The sequence below is a fragment of the Quercus lobata genome, chromosome 7 (assembly GCF_001633185.2).
Source record: "Quercus lobata isolate SW786 chromosome 7, ValleyOak3.0 Primary Assembly, whole genome shotgun sequence".
Lineage (NCBI taxonomy): Eukaryota > Viridiplantae > Streptophyta > Magnoliopsida > Fagales > Fagaceae > Quercus > Quercus lobata.
The window spans coordinates 1,081,927-1,103,594 of record NC_044910.1 but is presented as its reverse complement, the minus strand read 5'-3'; the positions used below and the strand labels follow the sequence as shown (position 1 = coordinate 1,103,594).

Genomic DNA, 21,668 nt, shown 5'->3' with positions numbered 1-21,668 from the left:
TTGTATTTCTTTTGGATTTTTGATAAATTTGAAAAGGGATAATATGTGTTTGTGATAGAGAATTTGTTGGGTTTGTGAAAATGTTTAGATCTTAGGATTGACATCAAAATTTTAGTTGGTTGTCTGGAAATTTTTTTGTGAAACTAAAAAATTTGTTTGGTTGCCAAGAAAATGGCTAAGAGTATCTTAATTTTCCTCAAAACCAATCTAAGTTCAAAGATGGAGTTCTTCACTGCCTTGAGTCCATTGGTTGCCGGGGTTTGTGTGTGTTTATGTTTTTGTGTTTGGTTGACAGGAAAGGGCAAGAAAATGCTAGAAAATTTGGGTGTGTTCTTATATTTAAAATTTGGGTTTGTGTTCATTCTGTTCTTGTTGAAGATGAACCCAAATCTAAATTTATGTATTTTTTGAATTTTAATTCTGTTGTTTTTTTTTGGGTTTAAAATTGATAAATTATTATTATTTTTTTTTTAAATTTAGACTGCTGATGTGGCATTTTTAATATTATTTTATTTGCCACGTCAGTATTTACTGTGTCAACAGTGCACTCCGTTTGCCATGTCAGCTTTTTCTGTTAGTTGAGTGACGGAAAGGAATAAAATAACAAGCGTTAATTGGATTAGGGACTAAAAGTGGTAAAATAGAAATGGAGGGACCAAAATAGAAATTACCCCAAAATATAGGGACGAAAAGAGCATTTACACCAAACAAAAAACTTACAAGAAGAAGAGCTCTTGGACCCACTTGGTAAAATTGTCTATGATCTAAAATTGTTTACATAGATCATAGACAATCTTGTTCCCTCATGAGTCAACACCTGGCAATACCGGACACCACAATCTAGCTATAGTCCATAACCACAGTACCTAGCTGTGGAGCATTCCAATTCAACTTCCAATTACAATTCTAGCCTCCAATCAAATCATTGTTTAGATATCTAAATTTGGATTTGAATTTAAAATCAATAAAATATATTTTTTAATTATTGTTTTTCTTAATCCTTTTACATTTTAATTTAAATACATTAGGTATTATAGATAATCCAATTGACATGATGATGACTAAATATTTTTAGTCATAGCCAACCAAAAAAATATTTTACCCAAATGCATGGTTTTTTTTTTTTTTTTTTTTTTTTTTACAACATTCAAAATCTCAAATTAAAAAATTATTTTAAAGTTATTAACAACTAAAAAGTTATATATCATTTTATAATTCATCTAAAAAAAAAGTTATATATCAAGAGAAACAGTGGATTTCATTGACCATTATAATATTGCAAATACTATTACAATCTAAACTTTACTAGCCTCGGGAAGTTCTAACTTATGTTCTCATGATGTTATGCATGTTGTCTCTCTTTCTAAGATGGGCTCTTTCTTTCCTTTTTTTTTTTTTTTTTTTTTGTTGGATCGTTGTTCTTTTGGCCTCTCTCCCCTTTTATAACTTCAACCTCCTCCTTACCCTTACAGCTGTTCCACTTCTACCCTAGGTAGTAGGGATATTTTCTTTACTTTATCGACTTCCTCACCTTCTTATCTTGTAACTCTAAAGGCCTGGGGGTGATGTGCACTGTTCAGGCTGTCTTATGTGCCACTAATGTGGCAGAGATTTGGTAAGAACCCCTTCATTAATGCGGAGGCAAAGATCTTCCTCCTTCTTGCACCTTCCAGGAGTTTCCCGTGGTCACTAGTATCTTCCAGAAGTCACGTGTTGACGATCCGCACTCCATGTCTCAGGCAAGCTACTAATTTACCTTTTCCACGAGAATGGACTTCCTGTGATACTTAACCTCGTCCTCCATCCCTAAGACGAACCAACTTTAAGCCCATTGCATGAAGGCCAGGCCCAACTACTTTGTCACAATCCAGCAACTTCTTGGGCTTTAGGTTCGTGGAGGGACTGTTCCTCTTCCCACAAATATTTATGAAAAAGTATTAAAGTAAAGCTACAGTTTTTCTTAATATACAAAATTTTACCTAAAAACTTTAAAAAGTAATTCAAATTTATATGAAGGAATATAAAGATTTTTTTTTTGGTTGAGAATCATAAATATTATTTCAAATTGTGACATTGTTTGACATCTCCACATATAATCTTAGCAATCCTTAGTAAAATATGAAGATTTTATATGTTCACATAACTTTAAATCGCCCATATTTATTTTAATAGCTTTGGAAAAATTTATACTATAAATATTGGGACTATGAAGACTGAAGATGGACCCTACCAAAATGAAAAGAGCATGGTCTGCAAAAAATAAAAATAAAAATAGAGAGAGAGAGAGTTACTCATAAGTCATAACATACAAACTACATTTGGTGACTTAGAAATATCTAAGTTGGTGAACAGAGTGGTGAATCTACGACCAAACATCTGATTTGTTAATTAGAAGCTATATCAATAGTAATAATACTTGTATATTATGCATGTAATTCACATGAAAAACTTAATAAAAAGAGTTTTTTTTTTTTTTTTTTGGTTGTTGTTGTTGGTGATGAAACTAATAAAAAGAGTTAATATACATACAACTGATTTTCCTTTTATCTTTACTATAATACCAATATATAGATATAGTGAGTCCGCACATGCGCGGCACAGAGCTCCATCCCCACATGGCCACACCCTCCGGCCTCCACGCGTAAATGTCTTTTAACAGTCTAAAATACTTTTAAGGTCTCTCACCATGTTCAATAAAGTCTCTTTCCTTTGTTATTTTTATGTTTTACACTTTACCATTCTCGCTACTGAGGAGCAGTGAGCACTCATGCATTCATCTTCACATTTGATTGTCTTTGCTCTTCACCACCCCCAAGAACATGGCTGAAATTGGCTACCGCATCGCAGTGAATATCATTTATATAACACAAGTCATTGTTAACCCCTTCACTTTATCTGTGGTCGAATGATATACCACAAGTCATAAATAAATTCTTTGCAATGAATTCACTTTTCATAAAAGCAACAATATCAACTATTCGTTAAGTGATAATGGTCAATTAAACAATTCACAACCAAACTTATAATATCGGGTCCAATCTCAAATACCAAGTCTTAATTATTATATGCTAACAAGTATGGAGGAAAAAAAAAAAACCATGAAGCTAGAAATTCATTTTCTTTTTTACTTTCTAAGGTATATAAACCACAAGATGCAGAAATCTCCTGCCCTTGTATCCAGCAATATCTTGAGAATCACCGGGTACTGGGCTGACTATAGCTTGCTTCATCTTCTCCTGCACTATGAGAGATAACTAAAGCCGTTTTTGTTCAATAATTTAATAAGCTTCACCATAGTTCCATTTAAAGAAAATAATGACATTCAAACATAATCTGGCAAATACATAGTAAGTTAGTAACAGCTTACAAAGAAAGCGAGACAATGCAATTTGATGGATTGAATTAATTAAGGCAACTTGCCAATGTTAGGAACACCAACCACCAAAACATGTAGAGTAGGTTCAATTTGATGGATTGAATTAATTAAGGCAACTTGCCAATGTTAGGAACACCAACCAACAAAACAAGTAGAGTAGGTTCCCTTGAAATCAGTTCCTTTTAATTTGTACTCCACAAGCTCAAGAAGCTTTTGGTACATGATAAAATTCATTTGGGTCTCTTGACTAGCTTTAAACCTTTAAAAACGAGCTTTGTTGTATAGTTTTTATTTTATTTTTTATTTTTAATAATTCAAATTAAATTTATTGAATTTTTTCCTTGGTAAATAAAGGGAGCATGGATTCAATTGGGTTGGGTTGGAATTAAAAACAAAGTACTCATACCGACTTCTCCCCCTTGAGATATCTCCACTCATGATAATTCCCTTTTTTTTTATGGGATAATAATTTCAAAATTAAGTCAATCTAATCCGTAGTACCAAGAAAAGAGTGTTTGATTGTGTGAAACACTAAAACCACAAAAATTTATTATTGTGAGGTTCATTGTAGAGAACCATTCAATGAGAGTGTATTAAAGTTTATGGTTCACGTGGAGAAAATCATTATAGAAAGATTTCGAAGGTTCATAGACGAATGTACTAGAGGCAAAGGCAACCAAGAGCGGGTTTGTTTGCAAAGGATGCATAGAGGGTGGTCTATAATATAAAGATTTGGTAAGTCTTGACCATTTGTAATTGTTCCTTTATTTTGAATTATATAGGACTGTTTCAATTTGTCATTGGAGTGGTATTTTATTTGAAGAGTTTCTTAATTAGTTTTCTACTTGATTACCAAATCTTGTATTGTACTTTATCACTTGTATATTCTTGTTTTATGGTGGCAATCTTTGATTTGTGTTGAAGTATAATAATATTGTGGATCACTTAATTGAGATTTTGAAAATTAATTAATAATTTCGCTACAAATTTAACAAAGAGGTCTAAACAAGAAATTTTGAAAGCTATGGTGGCCACCCTAAGTGACGAATTTGAAAGTGAGTTTGAGGGTGAAGGTGTCCGTCCAACATATGTTTTTTAACTTTTTAGTTTATTTGTTTATTTACAATTTTTTTAAAGCCTTAATTTTTTCAAATACAACTATAATTTTTCCATTTTCAGAAAAAAAAAAAAAAAAAAGGTTTTTTTTTTGCAAAAAGCTAATCGAAGAAGACCCGGTTTATAAGTGATTTAAATTCTATTTCTTTCATGTATACATATTTCTTTTTTCTCTTTTGTGTAATTATTATATGATGACAATTATTATCAAATTATTAATCTAAGGATTATTGGAATTTTGTCTTGAGTTTTTTTTTTTTTTTACTTGTATGGAGATAAATACGAAAAAAGGGGTTATAAAGTATTTTTACTTCATCACCAAATATTAAGCTAAATCACAAATTACACCCTCTAACTGTGTCTAAAATACAATTAAGTTATATAACTTCAATTTCGTTCAATACAATCCTCTAAGTTTCATGCTAGGTCTTAATAGTTTCTCTACCATGGGAACCTATCTTGACATTGGTCCTAAAGAAAGCATGACCTCACGGTTTGATGATGTGGCTAGATTAGTGTTTGTGAGAATTTGGGGGTTTTGGGTATAATTATGGATTATTGATAGTCGATGAGTGAGGTGTTTTGGGTTTTGTGTGTTGTATTGATTGGTCATGTGTGGTGGGATTGGGATCACCATGAGCCACCAAAAACCCATTCACCACCACCCACAAATCCCAAACACTTAAAACTCATAAAAACTTCTCACTTTTTTTTTTTTTTTTTAAATTTTAATTCTTCCTTTTCTGTGTGTTTTTCTTTAGTTTAATTATTTTTTAAATCCCAAATAATAATTTCTATAATTTAAATATTTTTTTTCAAAAATATTCTTTATTAATTTTATGAATTTTTTTAATGTAAGAAAATAAACAAAATAAGTTGCTTTGGGAATCAGTAACAGTGCAATTTTACCGAACACTAATAGAAGGATTAAATTAAATAAAGTTTAAACTTAAGGAGCCAAATTGAATAAAATCAACAATACAAGATTGAATTGAATTTTAGGTAAGACTAAAAGATGCATTTTGTAATTTAAGAAAAATATTATTATTATTTAAATTGTGGTCCACTGTAGAAGCATTATTATATCTTCAACGTCGTAGTGTTTTCTTCCACTACAACGCTCAAAGTCTTCGCTCCACCCGAACCTGTACTCTTCCCCGTAACCAAACACCATCTGAACCCATCTCCCAAAGTCAAACCCTAGATCTGAAGCTGTCCGCCTATAATAAAAGACTCTCATCCTGTAAATCTGAGTTTCCCACTTCCAACCCAGCAAGAGAGCATTCGTATTAGTACATTTTATTTACTTCCTTTCCAGTTTCTGTTGCACCAGCTCAAGAACATGGCTGAAATTGGCTATGGCATCGCAGTGAAGGTCCTGGAGCTGCTTGGATCCCGTGCTTTCCAAGAGATCAGCTCGGCATGGGGCGTCAAAGGTGATCTGAAAAAGATTGGGCGCAGAGTCTTAGCCATTAAAGCCGTATTGATTGATGCTGAGGAGAAGCAAGCAAGTAACGAGAGGCTAAGGACTTGGCTAAGGGAGCTCAAAGATGTCCTTATTGATGCCGAGAATGTGCTGGATGAATTTCAGTATCGAGTATTGCAGAAGGATGTAATGAAGATAAACGGGAGCTCTCGCAAAAAGGTGCGATTTTTCTTTTCTGGTTCTAATCTACTTGTATTTCGTTTTAAAATGGCACAAAAAATCAAGGGTGTTAGTGAGAAGTTAGATGATATTGCAGCTCTTAAAGGCGAATTCGATCTTGCTTTACGACCTGAAGATGAGAAGACAACAATGAACAGGAGGGACATGACCCACTCCTTCGTTAATCCTTCTAATGTCTTCGGTAGGGGTGATGACAAAGAAAAGATCATGGATCTTTTGATGCAGCTAGATGCTAGCAGAAATGTCAGTGTAATTCCTATTGTTGGGATTGGAGGTTTGGGGAAAACCACACTTGCCAAGTTGTCTTTTGATGATAAACGGGTAGTTAGTCATTTTCAATTGAGAATGTGGGTGTGTGTTTCTGAGGATTTTAATGTTAGAAGGTTGATAAAAGATATCCTTAAATCTGCAATTTATAGGATTGATGAGAATTTTGATGTGGATGGATTGCCAAACAGCTTAAAAGAACTTTTGAAAGATAAGAAAATTTTAGATTATTTAAATGTGGATGAATTGCAATGTCGACTAAGAGAACTTTTAAAAGACAAGAAATTTTTACTTGTCTTGGATGATGTTTGGAACGAGAATCCTAGTAAATGGAATCAATTGGAAGAGTTGTTAATTGGTGGTTCCAATGAAAGTAAAATCTTAGTGACAACACGAAATAGTTCTGTTGCTACTATTATGGACACTACTACCACATACAATCTAAAAGGTCTACCCGAAGAGGACTGTATGTCTTTGTTGGTGAAATTGGCATTTAAGGTAGGACAAGAAAATCAATATCCAAACCTCTTAAATATTGGAAGAGAAATTGTCAAAAAATGTAAAGGGGTTCCATTGGCCGTGAGTACTTTAGCTGGCCTACTTTATTCAAAAGTTGATGAACATGAGTGGAAATCTATTAGAGATAATGAGATATGGAATTTAGAACAAAAGGAAGGTGACATCTTACCCGCATTGAAGCTTAGTTACAATCAATTGCCATTTCACTTGAAGCAATGTTTTGCATATTGTTCTGTTTTTCCTAAGGATTATAACTTCAATAATCTTCTATTGATTCAATTTTGGATGGCACATGGAATTCTTCAATCCCCTGCTAATGAAAGTCAAGAGTTGGAAGATGTTGGTGACTTGTATATCCGGGAGTTGCTGTCAAGATCTTTTTTTCAAGATTTTCAGCAAAATATTACCCTTGATTATACCTTTAAAATGCATGATCTGGTCCATGATCTTGCACTCTCAATTGCCAAAGGTGAGTGTTCGGTAGTGACCAAGAAGTCTACCCTTGTTGCAGAAGTTTGTCATCTGTCACTTTTGGAGAATGGGCAAGAAGTTACAACACAATTAGAGAAGTTGAGCAAAGTCCAGACTATTATTTTCATAACAGAGCAACCTGCATCCTTACTTGAAGCATGTATCGCAAGATTTAAGTACTTGCGGTTGCTGGATCTGAGCAAATCATCCTTTGAGGTGTTGCCAAGTTCCATCGGAAGTTTGAAACATTTGAGATATCTTGACCTATCAGATAATCACATAATCAAGCAACTTCCAAGTTCCATTTGCAAGCTGCACAGTTTGCAAACTTTAGTGCTTGGTGATTGCAGCAATCTTGAACGGTTGCCCAAAGGTATAAGGGACATAATCAGCCTCAGGTTTTTGGTTGTTACAACAAAGCATACTTGCTTGTCGGATAAGGCAGTAGGTTGCTTGGATTCTCTTCGATTTTTGGGGATAGGTGATTGTAAGAATCTAAAATGTGTGTTTGAAGGGATGGAGGAGGGGCGCCTCACCAATCTTCGGACATTGATTGTTGGAGGATGTCCAAGTTTAACCACTTTGTCACTCAGTATCAAACACCTAAGTGCCCTAGAGAACCTGATAATTGAGGATTGTGAAGAGCTTAGTTTGACGGATAAAGAAGAGAATCAAGATCTCAAGTTAAGCCTCCGATTGTTGAAGTTTGATAATTTACCTAAGTTGGAGGTTTTGCCCCAGTGGCTCCAAGCATCTGCCAACACTTTACAGCACCTAGAGATTGCAGATTGTTGTAATTTCACCGCTTTGCCTGAGTGGCTGCCACATCTGAACTCACTTCAGACACTTAGAATTAAATATTGCCCTGTGTTCTCATCTCTTCCAGCGGGGATGCAAGATCTCACTGCACTAAGAGAATTTCAGATTGAAGATTGTCCTAAGTTGAGTAGCAAGTGCAGAGAAGAAGTTAGGCACAGGATTGCTCATGTACCAAACATCGATTTCGATGAGGATTTCGATGAGGATATTGGAAGTTCATCAAAGAGAGATGACGACATCAGCGTATATTTACAAGGAGAAGATGATGAGGTAAGGGCATATATATCTTGTTATTTTTTTACTATTATAGTCTCTATCTCTACTCTCTCTCTACTGATTAAAATTAATCCTAAAGTAGGTTATGATTCTTAATGAACCCAAACCTCCTTTTTTTTTTTTTTTTTTTTTTTTTTCTTTTTTTAATTAAAAAAGTCAAAGCCCTCTTTGTTCAAAAGTAAAGTGGTCTTCTAAATCTTTATTTTTTGCCCACCCCTTCGGACCTTCCCCAGCAAAAGAAGAAGAAGAAAAAAAAAGGTAGAGAAGAAGAGATTAATCCTATTTAATTATTGAGGAATTTTATCTTGTTTGTGTAACATTGTGTTTCTAAGCAAGGTATTGGCACCCAAAAACTTGAATGAACATAATAAGTTTTTATCTATTTATTTATCTTTTGTAAATACATTGTTCCTAGTAGTATCGTTCTTGTAAGTTGCTTATATACTATATATTGCAAATTTCATTTCAGGAGTTCAACACAAGTCACAATCAATAGAGTCTAAATGTTGCTCAATTCAAAGTCACATGTTCCTTCATAATTCATAAGCATTTCTTCGTTGCAATTTGTATTACAATATGTAAATAAATAAATATTTCCGTTATTTAATTTGCTAGTAAGTGATGTAAATAAATAAATGTTTATATTATTGTAATTTGTGGTAAATGATGTCAATAAATAAACAAATATGTCATTTTAATTCAAAGTAAGAGATGTAAATAAATACAAAGTGATGTGTATACTCTTCTTGACTACATTCTTATGTATAAAGTTGAGAGATCCATGGATTTGTGTGTGCAAACATTCGTTCTTATATTCTTATTTTTTTATTCTTCTTCATTAGCATGAAGCACCATGTGTAATAACATGCTTAATTAATTAGAATATATGGTGTGTAATTGCCATTGAAGGGAGTGATATTTGTATTTGGAATTATAAAGTTTCATTTCCATAAAAAAGCTCCTTCTAACTTAAACCAAAATTATAAATGATACATTAAGGTTAATTTTAGAAAAAAATTGACACACTAGTAATTAGAGGGGAAAAGATAGGAAATGGCAAAGGTGGAAGATTATAGGTTGTTGGTTCTTAGGCTTTGGAACAATGAGTGTCGTTTTTCAAATTCTTCCTATGTGAAAGGAGCCAAAACACTTGGATATTTCACCAAAGAATTGCTTTAATCTCCACTACTATAATGTTTAGAATTGAATTTATGCTGTGGGAATTCCCTCCGATATTATCCATATTGGCATAGACAAATCCATCCATTAAAGCAAGGGCAGATGCTTCATAAGTTGACAAGTTTGTGCTGTTTTTCCTTAGAATCATGTCGAATCCCTTCCAATCTCCTATTGTTCAAGTGCTTCCAATGTAGAGAGCCCCTTGAGTATTTAAAATTGCCAGCAAGTTTTGTGCAATTTGCTTCTCACCTACCACTGAATCTCTTATGGGCCCCTTCATGTGCAGTTAAGAGTTTGGTAAGCTTTATCAGATAGAGTAATCAGAACAATGTGACAAAAGTAATTTCATGTTGAATTGAGTAACTCTCCCCAACCCAAAAGGAATCCACATATACGCAAAAATAAAATAAAATAGACTGATAAAATTCGAAGACACCAAGTAAAATATTTTAGAAGCTGCAGCTTGGGCAACCTGTGTTGGTTGGAGGTCAACAAGAGGGTTTAAATCTCATCCCTCATTGACATAGCTTGAGGCATATCACTTTTAGGCCTTACCCAACCATAACTGAAGCTGAATCTAGTTGGTTTGTTGCAACCAAATCAGCTCAGGTTGAGTGCTTTATGGCCTCTCTAAATAGTGATTGGAGACTCACTTGTTTTTTTTTTTTTTCTCTGTTTACAACAGTGATCTTTCAAGCAAGATAAGCACATCTAAAACTAAAAGGACTTGCAGGTAGCTGTGTGTGCACATTCACACATCTAGTGTAAAAAATCTCTTGAGAAACTAAAGAGAAATTATTTGCGCAATCTGCAGCTCCACAATTCAATCTTAACACTTAAACATTCAAGTATTTAGCCACAAATTAACAACAGAAGGCAAAAGTAATATAGAAGAAAATTATGATTAAAAACGAAAAGGAACCAGCCAAATGCTTGGTGATTGGCCTGACACCCAATACATATCTTTGAATAAAGCTTCTGCAATTGACTTAGTTATTACAAACTTTCAATAATCAAACTAGAGACCTTACCTTGATAGTTTATTCCCCTTATTCCTATAAACCTTTAGATACTTACTAGCTTAAAAAAAAATCAAAAGAAAAAAAAAAGATAATAAATTAGTAAGAAAGCTAGCAAAATAGGGGGAACATCAATTAATTAAGCTAAAAATATAATACAAGTCATAGTAATCCCCTTCACTTTATCTGTGGTCAAATACTATAGCACAAGTCAGAAATAAGTCCATAACTTCCGTGCAATCAGTCTGTGGCTCATAAAAACAAGAACATGAACTAAATGTTAAGTGATAATGGTCAATAAAACAATTCACAACCAAACCTACGAGATCTTCCTACCAACAATATTAATATCAGGGTTCAATCTCATTCTTAGATATTAGTCTTAATTATTGAATGCTAACAACTATGAAAGACACATGAAGCTAAAATTTCAGTTTCTTATTACTTTATAAGGTATGTAAACCATAAATAAATAAAAAATAAAACGAATCTCTTGACCTTGTATCCAGCAATATCTTGAGTAACACTAGGCAACGGCCAAGTGTAGCTTCATATTCTCCTGCACTATGAAAGAAAACGGAACTCTTTATTGTTCAATAATTTAATAACCTTCACCACAGTTCCATTTCAAGACAATGACATCCAACCATGATCCAGCAGAAACATAGTAACAGCTTACCAGGAAAGCAAGATGACACAATTTGATGGATCAAATAAATTAAAGATGACTTGCCAACATTAGGAACACCAACCACCAAAACAAGTAGAGTAGGTTCCCTTGAAATCACTTCCTTCAGCTTGAACTCCAATAGCTTTTGGTACATGAACCATGATAAGACACCATCAATCTTACTCAAGGACTTGAAGATAGAAAGTTAAATATGCAGGAAAGGAGGGAGATGACCCACTCCTTTGTTCGTCCTCGAAATGTCATTGGTAGGGATGATGCCAAAAAACAGATTCTAGATCTTTTAATGCAGCAAGATGCTGACAGAAATGTCAATGTAATTCCTATTGTTGGGATTGGAGGTTTGGGGAAAACCACACCTGCCAAGTTGGCTTTTGATGATAATCAGGTAGTTAGTCGTTTTCAATTGAGAATGTGGGTGTGTGTTTTTGAGGATTTTAATGTTGCAAGGTTGACAAAAGAAATCATTAAATCTGCAATTTATAGGATTGATGAGAATTTCGTTGTGGATGGATTGCCAAACAGCTTAAAAGAACTTTTGAATGATAAGAAAATTTTAGAGAATTTGGGTGTGGATGAATTGCAATGTCGACTAAGAGAACTTTTAAAAGAAAAGAAATTTTTACTTGTCTTGGATGACGTTTGGAACGAGGATCATAGTAAAGGGAATCAATTGGAAGAATTGTTACTTGGTGGTTGCAATGGAAGTAAAATCATAGTGACAACACGGAATAGCTCAGTTGCTAATATTATGGCACTGTTCCAATGCACAAATTAGATAGTCTATCACAAGAGGATTTTTTGTCTTTGCTAGTGAAATTGGCATTTAAGGATGGAAAAGAAAAAGAATATCCAAACCTCTTAAAAATTGGAGAAGCAATTGTAGAAAAATGTAAAGGGGTTCCATTGGCAGTGATGACTTTAGCAAGCCTACTTCATTCAAAATTTGATGAACGAGAGTGGAAATTTGTGAGAGATAACGAGATATGGAATTTAGACAAAAAAGATGGTGGAATCTTACCTGCATTGAGGCTCAGTTACAATCAATTGCCGTTTCACTTGAAGCAACACTTTGCCTATTGCTCTCTTTTCCCAAAGGATTTTGAATTCATTAGTTCTCAATTGGTTCAATTTTGGATGGCACATGGAATTCTCCAATCACCTGACAATGAAAAACAAGAGTTGGAAGATATTGGTGAGTTGTATATCAAGGAGTTAATGTCAAGATCTTTGTTTGAAGATGTTGATGAAAACTATATGTTTAGTTATTCCTTTAAAATGTGCGATTTGGTCCATGATCTTGCACAATCAATTGCCAAAGGAGAGTGTTCGGTAGTGACCAAGAAGTCTACCCTTGCTGCAGAAGTTTGTCATCTGTCATTTTTGGAGAATGGGCAAGAAGTTACAACACAATTAGAGAAGTTGAGCAAAGTCCATACTAATATTTTCAAAACAAAGCAACCTGCATCCTTACTTGAAGCATGTATCATAAGATTTAAGTACTTGCGGGTGCTTGATCTGAGCAAATCATCCTTTGAGGTGTTGCCAAGTTCTATCGGAAGTTTAAAACATTTGAGATATGTCAACCTATCAGGTAATGACATAATCAAGCCACTTCTAGATTCCATTTGCAAGCTGCACAGTTTGCAAACTTTACTGCCTGGTGGTTGCAGCAATCTTGAATGGTTCCCCAAAGGTATAAGGGACATAATTGGCCTTAGGTTTTTGGTTGTTACAACAAAGCATACCTGCTTGTTGGAGAAGGCAGTAGGTTGCTTGGATTCTCTTCGATCTTTGTGGATATGTGAATGTGAGAATCTAAAATGTGTGTTTGAAGGGATGGAGGAGGGGCGCCTCACACAGAATGTCCAAGTTTGACCTCTTTGTCACTTAGCATCAAACACCTAACTGCCCTAGAGAACTTGATAATTTGGTATTGTGAAGAGCTTAGTTTGACGGATAAAGAAGAGAATCAAGATCTCAAGTTAAGCCTTCGATTGATGATAATTGGGAAGTTACCTAAGTTGGAGGTTTTGCCCCAGTGGCTCCAAGCATCTGCCAACACTTTACAACACCTAGAGATTGAAGATTGTTGTAATTTCACCGCTTTGCCTAAGTGGCTACACAGCTGAAATCACTTCAGACATTTAGAATTAAAGATTGCCCTGAGTTCTCATCTCTCCTGGAAGGGATACAAGATCTCACTGCACTAAGAGAATTTCAGATTGAAGATTGTCCTATGTTGAGTAGAAAGTGCAGAGAAGAAGTTAGGCACAAGATTGCTCATGTACCAAACATTGATTTCGATGAGTATTTCGATGAGGATATTGGTAGTTCATAAGAGAGAGATGACGACATCAGCGTATATTTACAAGGAGAAGATGATGAGGTAAGGGCATATGTCTTCTTGTTATTTTTGTACTATTATAGTCTCTATCTCTACTCTCTCTACTGATTTAAATTTATCCTAAAGCTGGTTATGATTCTTAATGAACCCAAACCCCCTTTTTCTTTTTCTTTTTCTTTTTTTTTTTAAATAAAAAAAGTCAAAGCCTTCTTTGTCCAAATTAGATTTAAAGTAAATTAAAAACAAAAATATCTTTTTGCATGAAATTGAATTTCCAAAAGTAAAATGGTCTTCTAAATCTTAATTTTTTACCCACCCCTTCGGACCTTCCCGAGCAAAAGAAGAGAAAAAAAAAAAGAAAAGAAAAAAAAAAGGGTAAAAGTAGGGAAGAAGAGATTAATCCTATTTAATTAATTGAGGAATTTTATCTTGTTTGTGTAACATTGTGTTTCTAAGTAAGGTATTGACTCTCAAAAAATTGAATGAACATAATAAGCTTTTATTTATTTATTTATTTATATTTTGTAAATACATTTTTCCTAGTAGTTTCGTTCTTGTAAGTTGCTTCTAAATGTTGCTCAATTCAAAGTCACATGTTCCTTCTGTAATTCGTAAGCATTTCTTCATTGCAATTTGAATTACAATATGTACATAAAAAAAATATTTTTGTTATTTTAATTTGCTTGTAAGTGATGTAAATGAATAAATATTTATGTTATTGTAATCTGCACTAAATGATGTCAATAAATAAACATATATGTCATTTTAATTCAAAGTAAGAGATGTAAATAAATAAGAAGTGATGTGTATACTCTCCTTGACTACATTCTTGTGTATAAAGTTGAGAGATTCATGGATTTGACTGTGCAGACATTCGTTCTTATATTCATATTTTATGATTCTTCTTCGTAAGCATGAAGCACCATGTGTAATAACATGCTTAATTAATTAGAACATATGAGGTGTAATTGATATTGAAGGGAGTAATATATGTATTTGGAATTATAAAGTTTCATTTCCATGAAAAGCTACTTCTAACTTAAACCAAAATTATAAATGATACATTAAGATTAATTTTAAAAAAATTGACACACTAGTTATTAGAGAGGAAAAGATAGGAAAAGGCAAAGGTGGAAGATTATAGGTTGTTGGTTCTTAGGTTTGGGAACAATGAGTGTCATTTTTCAAATCTTTCTTATGCTAAAGGAGTTAGAACACTTGGATTTCTCACCAAATAATTGCTTTAATCTCCACTACTATAATGTTTGTAATTGATTTTATGTTGTGGGAATTCCCTTCGATATTATTCATATTGGCATAGGCAAATCCATCCATTAGAGCAAGGGTAGATGCTTCATAAGTTGACAAGTTTGAGCACTAGCTTACATTAGGCGGTATACTGGGGGAAAAAAATCAAAAAGAAAAAGCTCATTTTAGAGGCAAGTTAGAAACTTAACACAGTCCTCCATTTAGGAAGAAACCATGGGCAGAGAAGCAATTTGTCGAGCCTCAAACTTGTTCCCCCTTTGAAACTATGGCTAATGACTTGTCGAGAATTACACTTCTGTTGAGCTATATCAGCAACAATGTCATTATTTTCTTTCCATTAATAAACAAAATTATTTCATTTCAGGAGTCCAACACAAAGGAAAATCAAGAGAATCTATATGTTGCTCAATTCAAAGCCATATGTCTTTCTATAATTCATGATCATTTCTTCATTGCAATTTGGATTACAAGATGTAAATAAATAAATATTCTGGTTTTTTAATTTTCTTGTAAGTGATGTAAATAAATAAGCATTTATATCATTGTAATATGAAGCAAGAGATTTAATAAATATATAGGATGATGTGCATAGCCTTATAACTACATTCTTGTGTATAAAGTTAAGAGATTTATGGATTGGTGCATGCAAGCATTTGTTCTTATATTCATGTTTTATGATTCTTCTTAGTAAACACTAAGCACCATGTGTAATAACATGCTTAATTACTAGAAAATCTGGTGTATAACTGACAAAGTGACATTCATGAGAGTGATATTTGTATTTGGAATTGAAAATTTTTCATTTCCATAAAACGCTCCTCCTATCTTAAACAAGAATTATAGATGATATACTAAGATTAAGATGGGGAAAAGCAAAGGTAGAAGATTATTGGCCGTTGATTCTCAGGTTTGGGAACAATGAGTGTCATTTTTCAAATTCTTCTTATACCAAAGGAGTCATCTGAACACTTGTGTTTTCTCAATAAGTATTGCATTAATCTCCACTAATATCATGTTCATCAATGAATTTTATGTTATAATTCCCTCAGATGTTGTCCACATAAAATTGAAGAATAGAATTACAATCCCACTAAAAATATTGAAAACAAGTTTGAGGGGTAATATGCTATGACCAATTATATTAATGAAATTGTCTATGAAATCACATTAAAATTTGGGATCTACCTTCTAAAAACTAGAATTCCACTTCCCAAGTGCCCAGTCAAAAAATGATAACTATATTAGCATTAAATAATAGGGTATTTTAATATTGAAAGATTTTAACTTGAACCTAACCCTTTTTAATTAGATATATAAAAACAAGTATTTCCAAAAAGGAAAATGGGCGTAGCTCAAAATTCAAAAGCCACAAAACTTGAACAAGAGCAACAATTACTTTTCTTGAAACCTAATTTATGCTTCAAATTTAAGAACACTAGGATCAGAACGACCATTGCATTTGTTAAAGGCTAGTGTATGCTTAAAATTTTAGGACAGTAGCACTCAATACAAATGATTACAACCATTGTTATTAATACCGTTTCGGACCCTGTTTCGGTTTGTCTAGTGGAATGGAATATTTCGGTACCGACCGATTTCGGCGTACCGTTTCAGGGTGTTTCGGAGTTCTTAAAAAATAATTTATATATATTCTTGTAGAACATAAAATTGTCAATTCTAATAAATAAATAACTAAATATCAAATAATACAAATCATTTAGTCTTAACTCTTAAGTCTTAAACATCAATAAGTTGAAATATAACATCAATTTAACATCACACAATAAGAAGATTACAAGACAATAACTAAATATCAAATAATACAAAAGTTACTCCTCCTCCTCATCATCATAAGTGAGAGAAGGATCAAATTCATCATCAAAAGAACTCCAAAATAAAAATTAAAAAAAAAAAAAAAAAGTTAACAATAGGCCAAATCCGGTACCGGCCGAAATTTGCATCTCGGCCAAAATTGGCCGGAATGATTGGAATGGACCGAAACGGGCCAAAATTTGACCCGAGGTGGAACGTGGAGTATTCTGGTACCAGTTTGCATACCGGTACGAAAAATTTCAACCATTCCGACCGGAAATTTCAACCATTCCGGCCGGAACGGAACGGAATTAATAACAATGATTACAACAACTATTTCCAAACAATCTTGTTGAATAATGGCTTCAATTGTTTTCAATGATATATCATATTGATCAACTATGCTCTTCATTATATAAGCACAATGCATTGGTCATGGGTTTTGATCTCTCCTGAATTTTAATTTCATAAATTGGATTCAACTTTGAATTTTTGTTGTTTACTAGAAAAAAAAAAAAAAAAAAGTTCATATCAACACATTTGCTACTCACTAGAATAATTTGTGACCATGGGAAATCAAAACCCTATTGTTATATGCTGATTATATCAAGAGATGATAGAGAAGATCATAATTAAAAATAGTAAATTTAATGAATTAAACATTTTCTCCCTACTTTTCCTCCTAATATTTTTGTAGGATGGTTTTTAGGCGCTCGGGTGAAAAACTTCACTACTCCCTTTTTCCGTCATCCCTCTTTTCCACCAAATCAAAGGAAAAATTCTCATTTTCCATCCTCCCCTTTTTACACCCAACCAAACAGACCATGTAATGAAAATTTCAAAGCTCAACATCGCTTATCAATCCAAGAAACAATTTTGTAATTAGTGTTATTATGTCCTTTCTATCTTTATTTACTTAATTAATATTATAAATTATAATTAATAATTTTGGACATAAAGATTGCTATCACGTAGTGTGTCCAAAATGGAGCATCATTAGCACTGCTTTGCAGATTTTCCATTAAGAATGTGACAAAAACTGACCAATTCAAAGCATCTTTTAGCTCTATAATACAATTATAGTAAGTTTAAAACACCAAGACAATATAGAAGAGGGGAAAGGGAAGAGGAAGAAAAGACCAGCATATACAGTCGTAATGTTACACACCAAAAAGAAAAGGAAAAAAAAAAAAAAAAACGTGACTTACAACTCAAGACACAGCATTTGCATCAGGGACTTCATCAAGGATGAATGGACCAAGTTTATCTGCCCTAAAAAAAGTAAGAAACTTATTTGATATCATCAAATGAGCTTCCAAGGCCTTATGGTATCCTAAATGCCTTATGTATGCTACAAATTGCTGCTTTACCAAACCCTCCGAGTCACTCTCATCTTTTTATATGACTAGTGAATCCTGACAGAGTTAAATACAAAGCACGTTGGACTTCTGTGAAAAGATCTTGAAAGGGAAAAAAAATTAAAAAACTAGAAATTATGAAATGAGATAAAATAAAACAAGATATTCAAAGGTCACATTGGGACCCTTTCTAAGATACAATAATAAGAACTACAAATGACATAAAGTAACCTGCAAAAGAGCTAAAATATATAGAAATGTCTTAACATAAACATTTAATAGCATTTCGAAAGCTTTGTGTACAGGCATATAATGAGCAGAAAAAAAAAGAAAAAAAAAAGAAAAGAAAAGAAATTCTTGATAAGTATTCTTGAACTGAAAAATAAACTAGATTTTGCGTTATTTCATGCGTTGAGTCATCATTGATCAATCCTTGTTCGAAATATTTTTCTCTACCAATCACCATTACAGAAAGAGAAGAAATCTACCTTTTGTAGAAATTATAGAAAAAAAGGGTCATTTAGATGGATCCTATGGACACAAAATACTATCATAAGAGCTTACTCACAAATGTTAGTGAGTTCTCCTATCTCCTACCACTATTCCCATCTATTCTTTATTTCTTTTTCCAATTATATAATTGAAACCAAAATATCCACCTCTAGCAACATATTCTTACTCAATGACACCGCCAAGCATTTCAAAGTATTAAATTAGCATTAGAATATACTCTTCCTCCATATATGTATCGTCTATAGGGTTACTAATGAGTTTTCTCTTATTTACTTATAATTCAATCACAAACTTTTTCACTTACCTTGACATCATTTAAACCACTTCAAAATGCGCTTTTCTTGTTTGCTTATTTATTCTACCATAAATTATTTAAATTCAGTCTTTCTGCAATTCTTCATTCTTTTTTTAAGGATTAATAAAAGAGCATTATTATCGCAAAAAACAAAATCTTTCCTATCCTTTTTAGAAGCCCCCTCAATCTAATAAGCTAGAAAACATGAATATTTTCTCTTGACTCACTGATCATCTGTTTTAAATTAAGCGTGATATATCTGAACTTATAGTTCACTTACTCTCTAGCATTTGTCCACATTTCTAGATTTGCATCCGTCTTTCTTTTGCTTGGTCTTCGTACACTAAGCACAACTGAATAACTTCATGATGTTCCACATTGTTAAAATAATGGTTAAATGATGAAATTCACAATTTCCTAATAACTTGGGACAAGTGGTAGTTTATCATAATATCAGAGAAGGTGGTCTTAGTTCAAAATTTTGTCTCCACTTTACCTCCCATATAAGATGTTAAAAATCCCAAGTATTGAGCCCAACTTATTTAGGAGTCTAGGCCTACATGTGAAGAGGATTATTAACTAATGGGTAAACAATTGAATTCATCTTTTCCTAATAACTTAAACTTTTAGGACAAGTAGCAAGTAAAAGATGTTATCAAAACTTAACGCCGTAAATCATTCATGATCAGAACATATGTTATTGAACTTAACTTGCTGTAAATCATCCATGACCAAAAAACTGAGTCCCAGAAATAATTTTTCCAATGCTGATAATTTGCCTCCTTTAAGAAGAATGAAAATGAAATCATGCACGTGTAATAATTCTACGACAAGACTTATCATGAAGTTCATTTGGTTCTATGTTGTCCCTAAAACAAATTTTCTTATGCCCATAGTTCGTCTCATTTCAAACTTGTATTGTGATAAAAAGTTTAAAAGTACTCTGCCTATTTGGCTGAATGATTATATGAGAACAATCCTATATTACCTCAGTGTAAATCATATCAGAATTATTTGGCAGCTTCCTCCTAATTGGCCCCGAAGATCTTTAAGATTGTACTCATGTTTTTCCTTAGAATCATTTTGAACCCTTCAAGTCTCCTGTTGTTCAACTGCTTCCAATGAAGGGGTGTCCCCTGAGCATTTAAAACTGCCAGCAAGTATTGCGCAAGACCCTTCATGTGCATTAAGAAATTGGCAAGCTTTATCAGATAGAATAAGCAGTACAATGTGGCAGTAGTAATTTCAGGTTGACTTGAACTACTCCCCAACACCCCCCCCCCCCCCCAACAAAAAAAACAAAAAACACACAGAAAAAAAAAAAAAAATTGATAAATTTCCAAAAAGCCAAGTTGAAAAAATTTTGCTGCATGGTTGGAAGTCAACAAGTGGGGTTAAAGCCTTGTCCCTAACTAGAACAGCTCAAGGCATAAAATTTCTAGGCCTTGCCCTTTATAATTTATGCTGAATTCAATTGGCTAAGTTAGGCTAAGGCTTCTCTTAATAGTAGCTGGAGAGAGGTGTCACTCTTTTTTATCTGTTTACAACAGCAAACTCCAAGCAAGATTTGGCATACCTTAAACTAAAAAAGCATGCTTGCATTGTTGTGTACACATTCACATGTGTACTATATTAATTATATCAAAATCTCCTTAGAAACTAAGGAGAAATTATTTGCAAGAGTTTGATACCAGCAAGAGCTAGCTTCAGTCCTGTCTCAATGTCAGGGATACTTGGAACCAATACACCCAGAGTGTTTAGGACATATATGCTAGGCTGATGCGCAATCTGCAGCTTAACAATTCAATGTCAGCATTTAAACATTCGTAGATGTTGAAACAGAAGTAATCAACCACAAATTAACAGCAAAAGGCAAAAGGAATATAGAAGAAAATTAAGATTAAAAAAGAAAAGGAACCAGCCATATGCTTGATGTTTGGATTGACACCCAATCCATATATTTGAATAAGGCTTCTGCAACTGACTTAGTTATTACAAGCTTTCAATAATCAAACCAGAGACCTAACCCTGATAGTTTATTCCCCTATTCCTATAAACCTTCAGATACTTAGTAGCTTAAAAAAAATCGAAAGCAAAAAATAAATATATAAATTAGTAAGAAAGCTAGCAAAATAGGGGGAACATCAATCAATTAAGCCAAAAATATAATCCAAGTCATAGTAATCCCCTTCACTTTTGGACAAATAATATAGCACAAGTCAAAAATAAGTCCATAACTTCCTTGCAATCTGTCTGTGGGTCATAAAAGCAGAACATGAACTAAATGTTAAGTGATAATGGTTAATCAAACAATTCACAACCAAACCTACGAGATCTTCCTACCAACAATGTTAATATCAGGGTCCAATCTCATTCTCAGATATTAGTCTTAATTATTGAATGCTAACATAAAACCATAAAACAAAGTATCTCTTGACCTTGTATCCAGATATATCTTGAGTAACACCAGGCAACGGGCCAAGTGTAGCTTCATATTCTCCTGCAATATGAAAGAAAACTGAAACTGTTATTGTTCAATAATTTAATAACCTTCACTATAGTTATGTTTCAAGACAATGACATCCAACCATGATCCAGCAGAAACATAGTAACAGCTTACCAGGAAAGCAAGATGACACAATTTGATGGATTGAATTAAGGCGAAAAACACATTTTGG

The 21,668-nt window shown here is 33.2% G+C and overlaps 2 protein-coding genes and 2 long non-coding RNA genes across 4 annotated transcripts; 2 read left to right on the top strand and 2 right to left on the bottom strand.

Annotated features, from left to right (window-relative positions):
* The first annotated feature begins 6,045 nt into the window (after positions 1-6,045).
* On the top strand, positions 6,046-9,174 carry LOC115952499 (putative disease resistance protein RGA3). The gene is made up of 3 exons (XM_031069679.1): positions 6,046-6,137; positions 6,235-8,504; positions 8,980-9,174. The coding sequence occupies exons 2-3, from the start codon at positions 6,288-6,290 to the stop codon at positions 9,004-9,006; spliced, it is 2,244 nt and encodes a 747-aa protein (XP_030925539.1). The 5' UTR covers positions 6,046-6,137; positions 6,235-6,287; the 3' UTR covers positions 9,007-9,174.
* A 2,415-nt stretch (positions 9,175-11,589) lies between these two features.
* On the top strand, positions 11,590-13,737 carry LOC115953187 (putative disease resistance protein RGA3). Its single transcript, XM_031070719.1, has 3 exons — positions 11,590-12,103; positions 12,211-13,268; positions 13,525-13,737. The coding sequence occupies exons 1-3, from the start codon at positions 11,590-11,592 to the stop codon at positions 13,735-13,737; spliced, it is 1,785 nt and encodes a 594-aa protein (XP_030926579.1).
* Positions 13,738-17,801: 4,064 nt separating this feature from the next.
* On the bottom strand, positions 17,802-20,239 carry LOC115952518. Its single transcript, XR_004083446.1, has 2 exons — positions 19,979-20,239; positions 17,802-18,239 (listed from the first exon to the last, which is right to left on the bottom strand). It is a non-coding gene; the product is annotated as an uncharacterized LOC115952518 (long non-coding RNA).
* Positions 20,240-20,314: 75 nt separating this feature from the next.
* Positions 20,315-21,649, bottom strand: LOC115952517. Its single transcript, XR_004083445.1, has 3 exons — positions 21,611-21,649; positions 21,429-21,490; positions 20,315-20,778 (listed from the first exon to the last, which is right to left on the bottom strand). It is a non-coding gene; the product is annotated as an uncharacterized LOC115952517 (long non-coding RNA).
* Between the last annotated feature and the right edge of the window lie 19 nt (positions 21,650-21,668).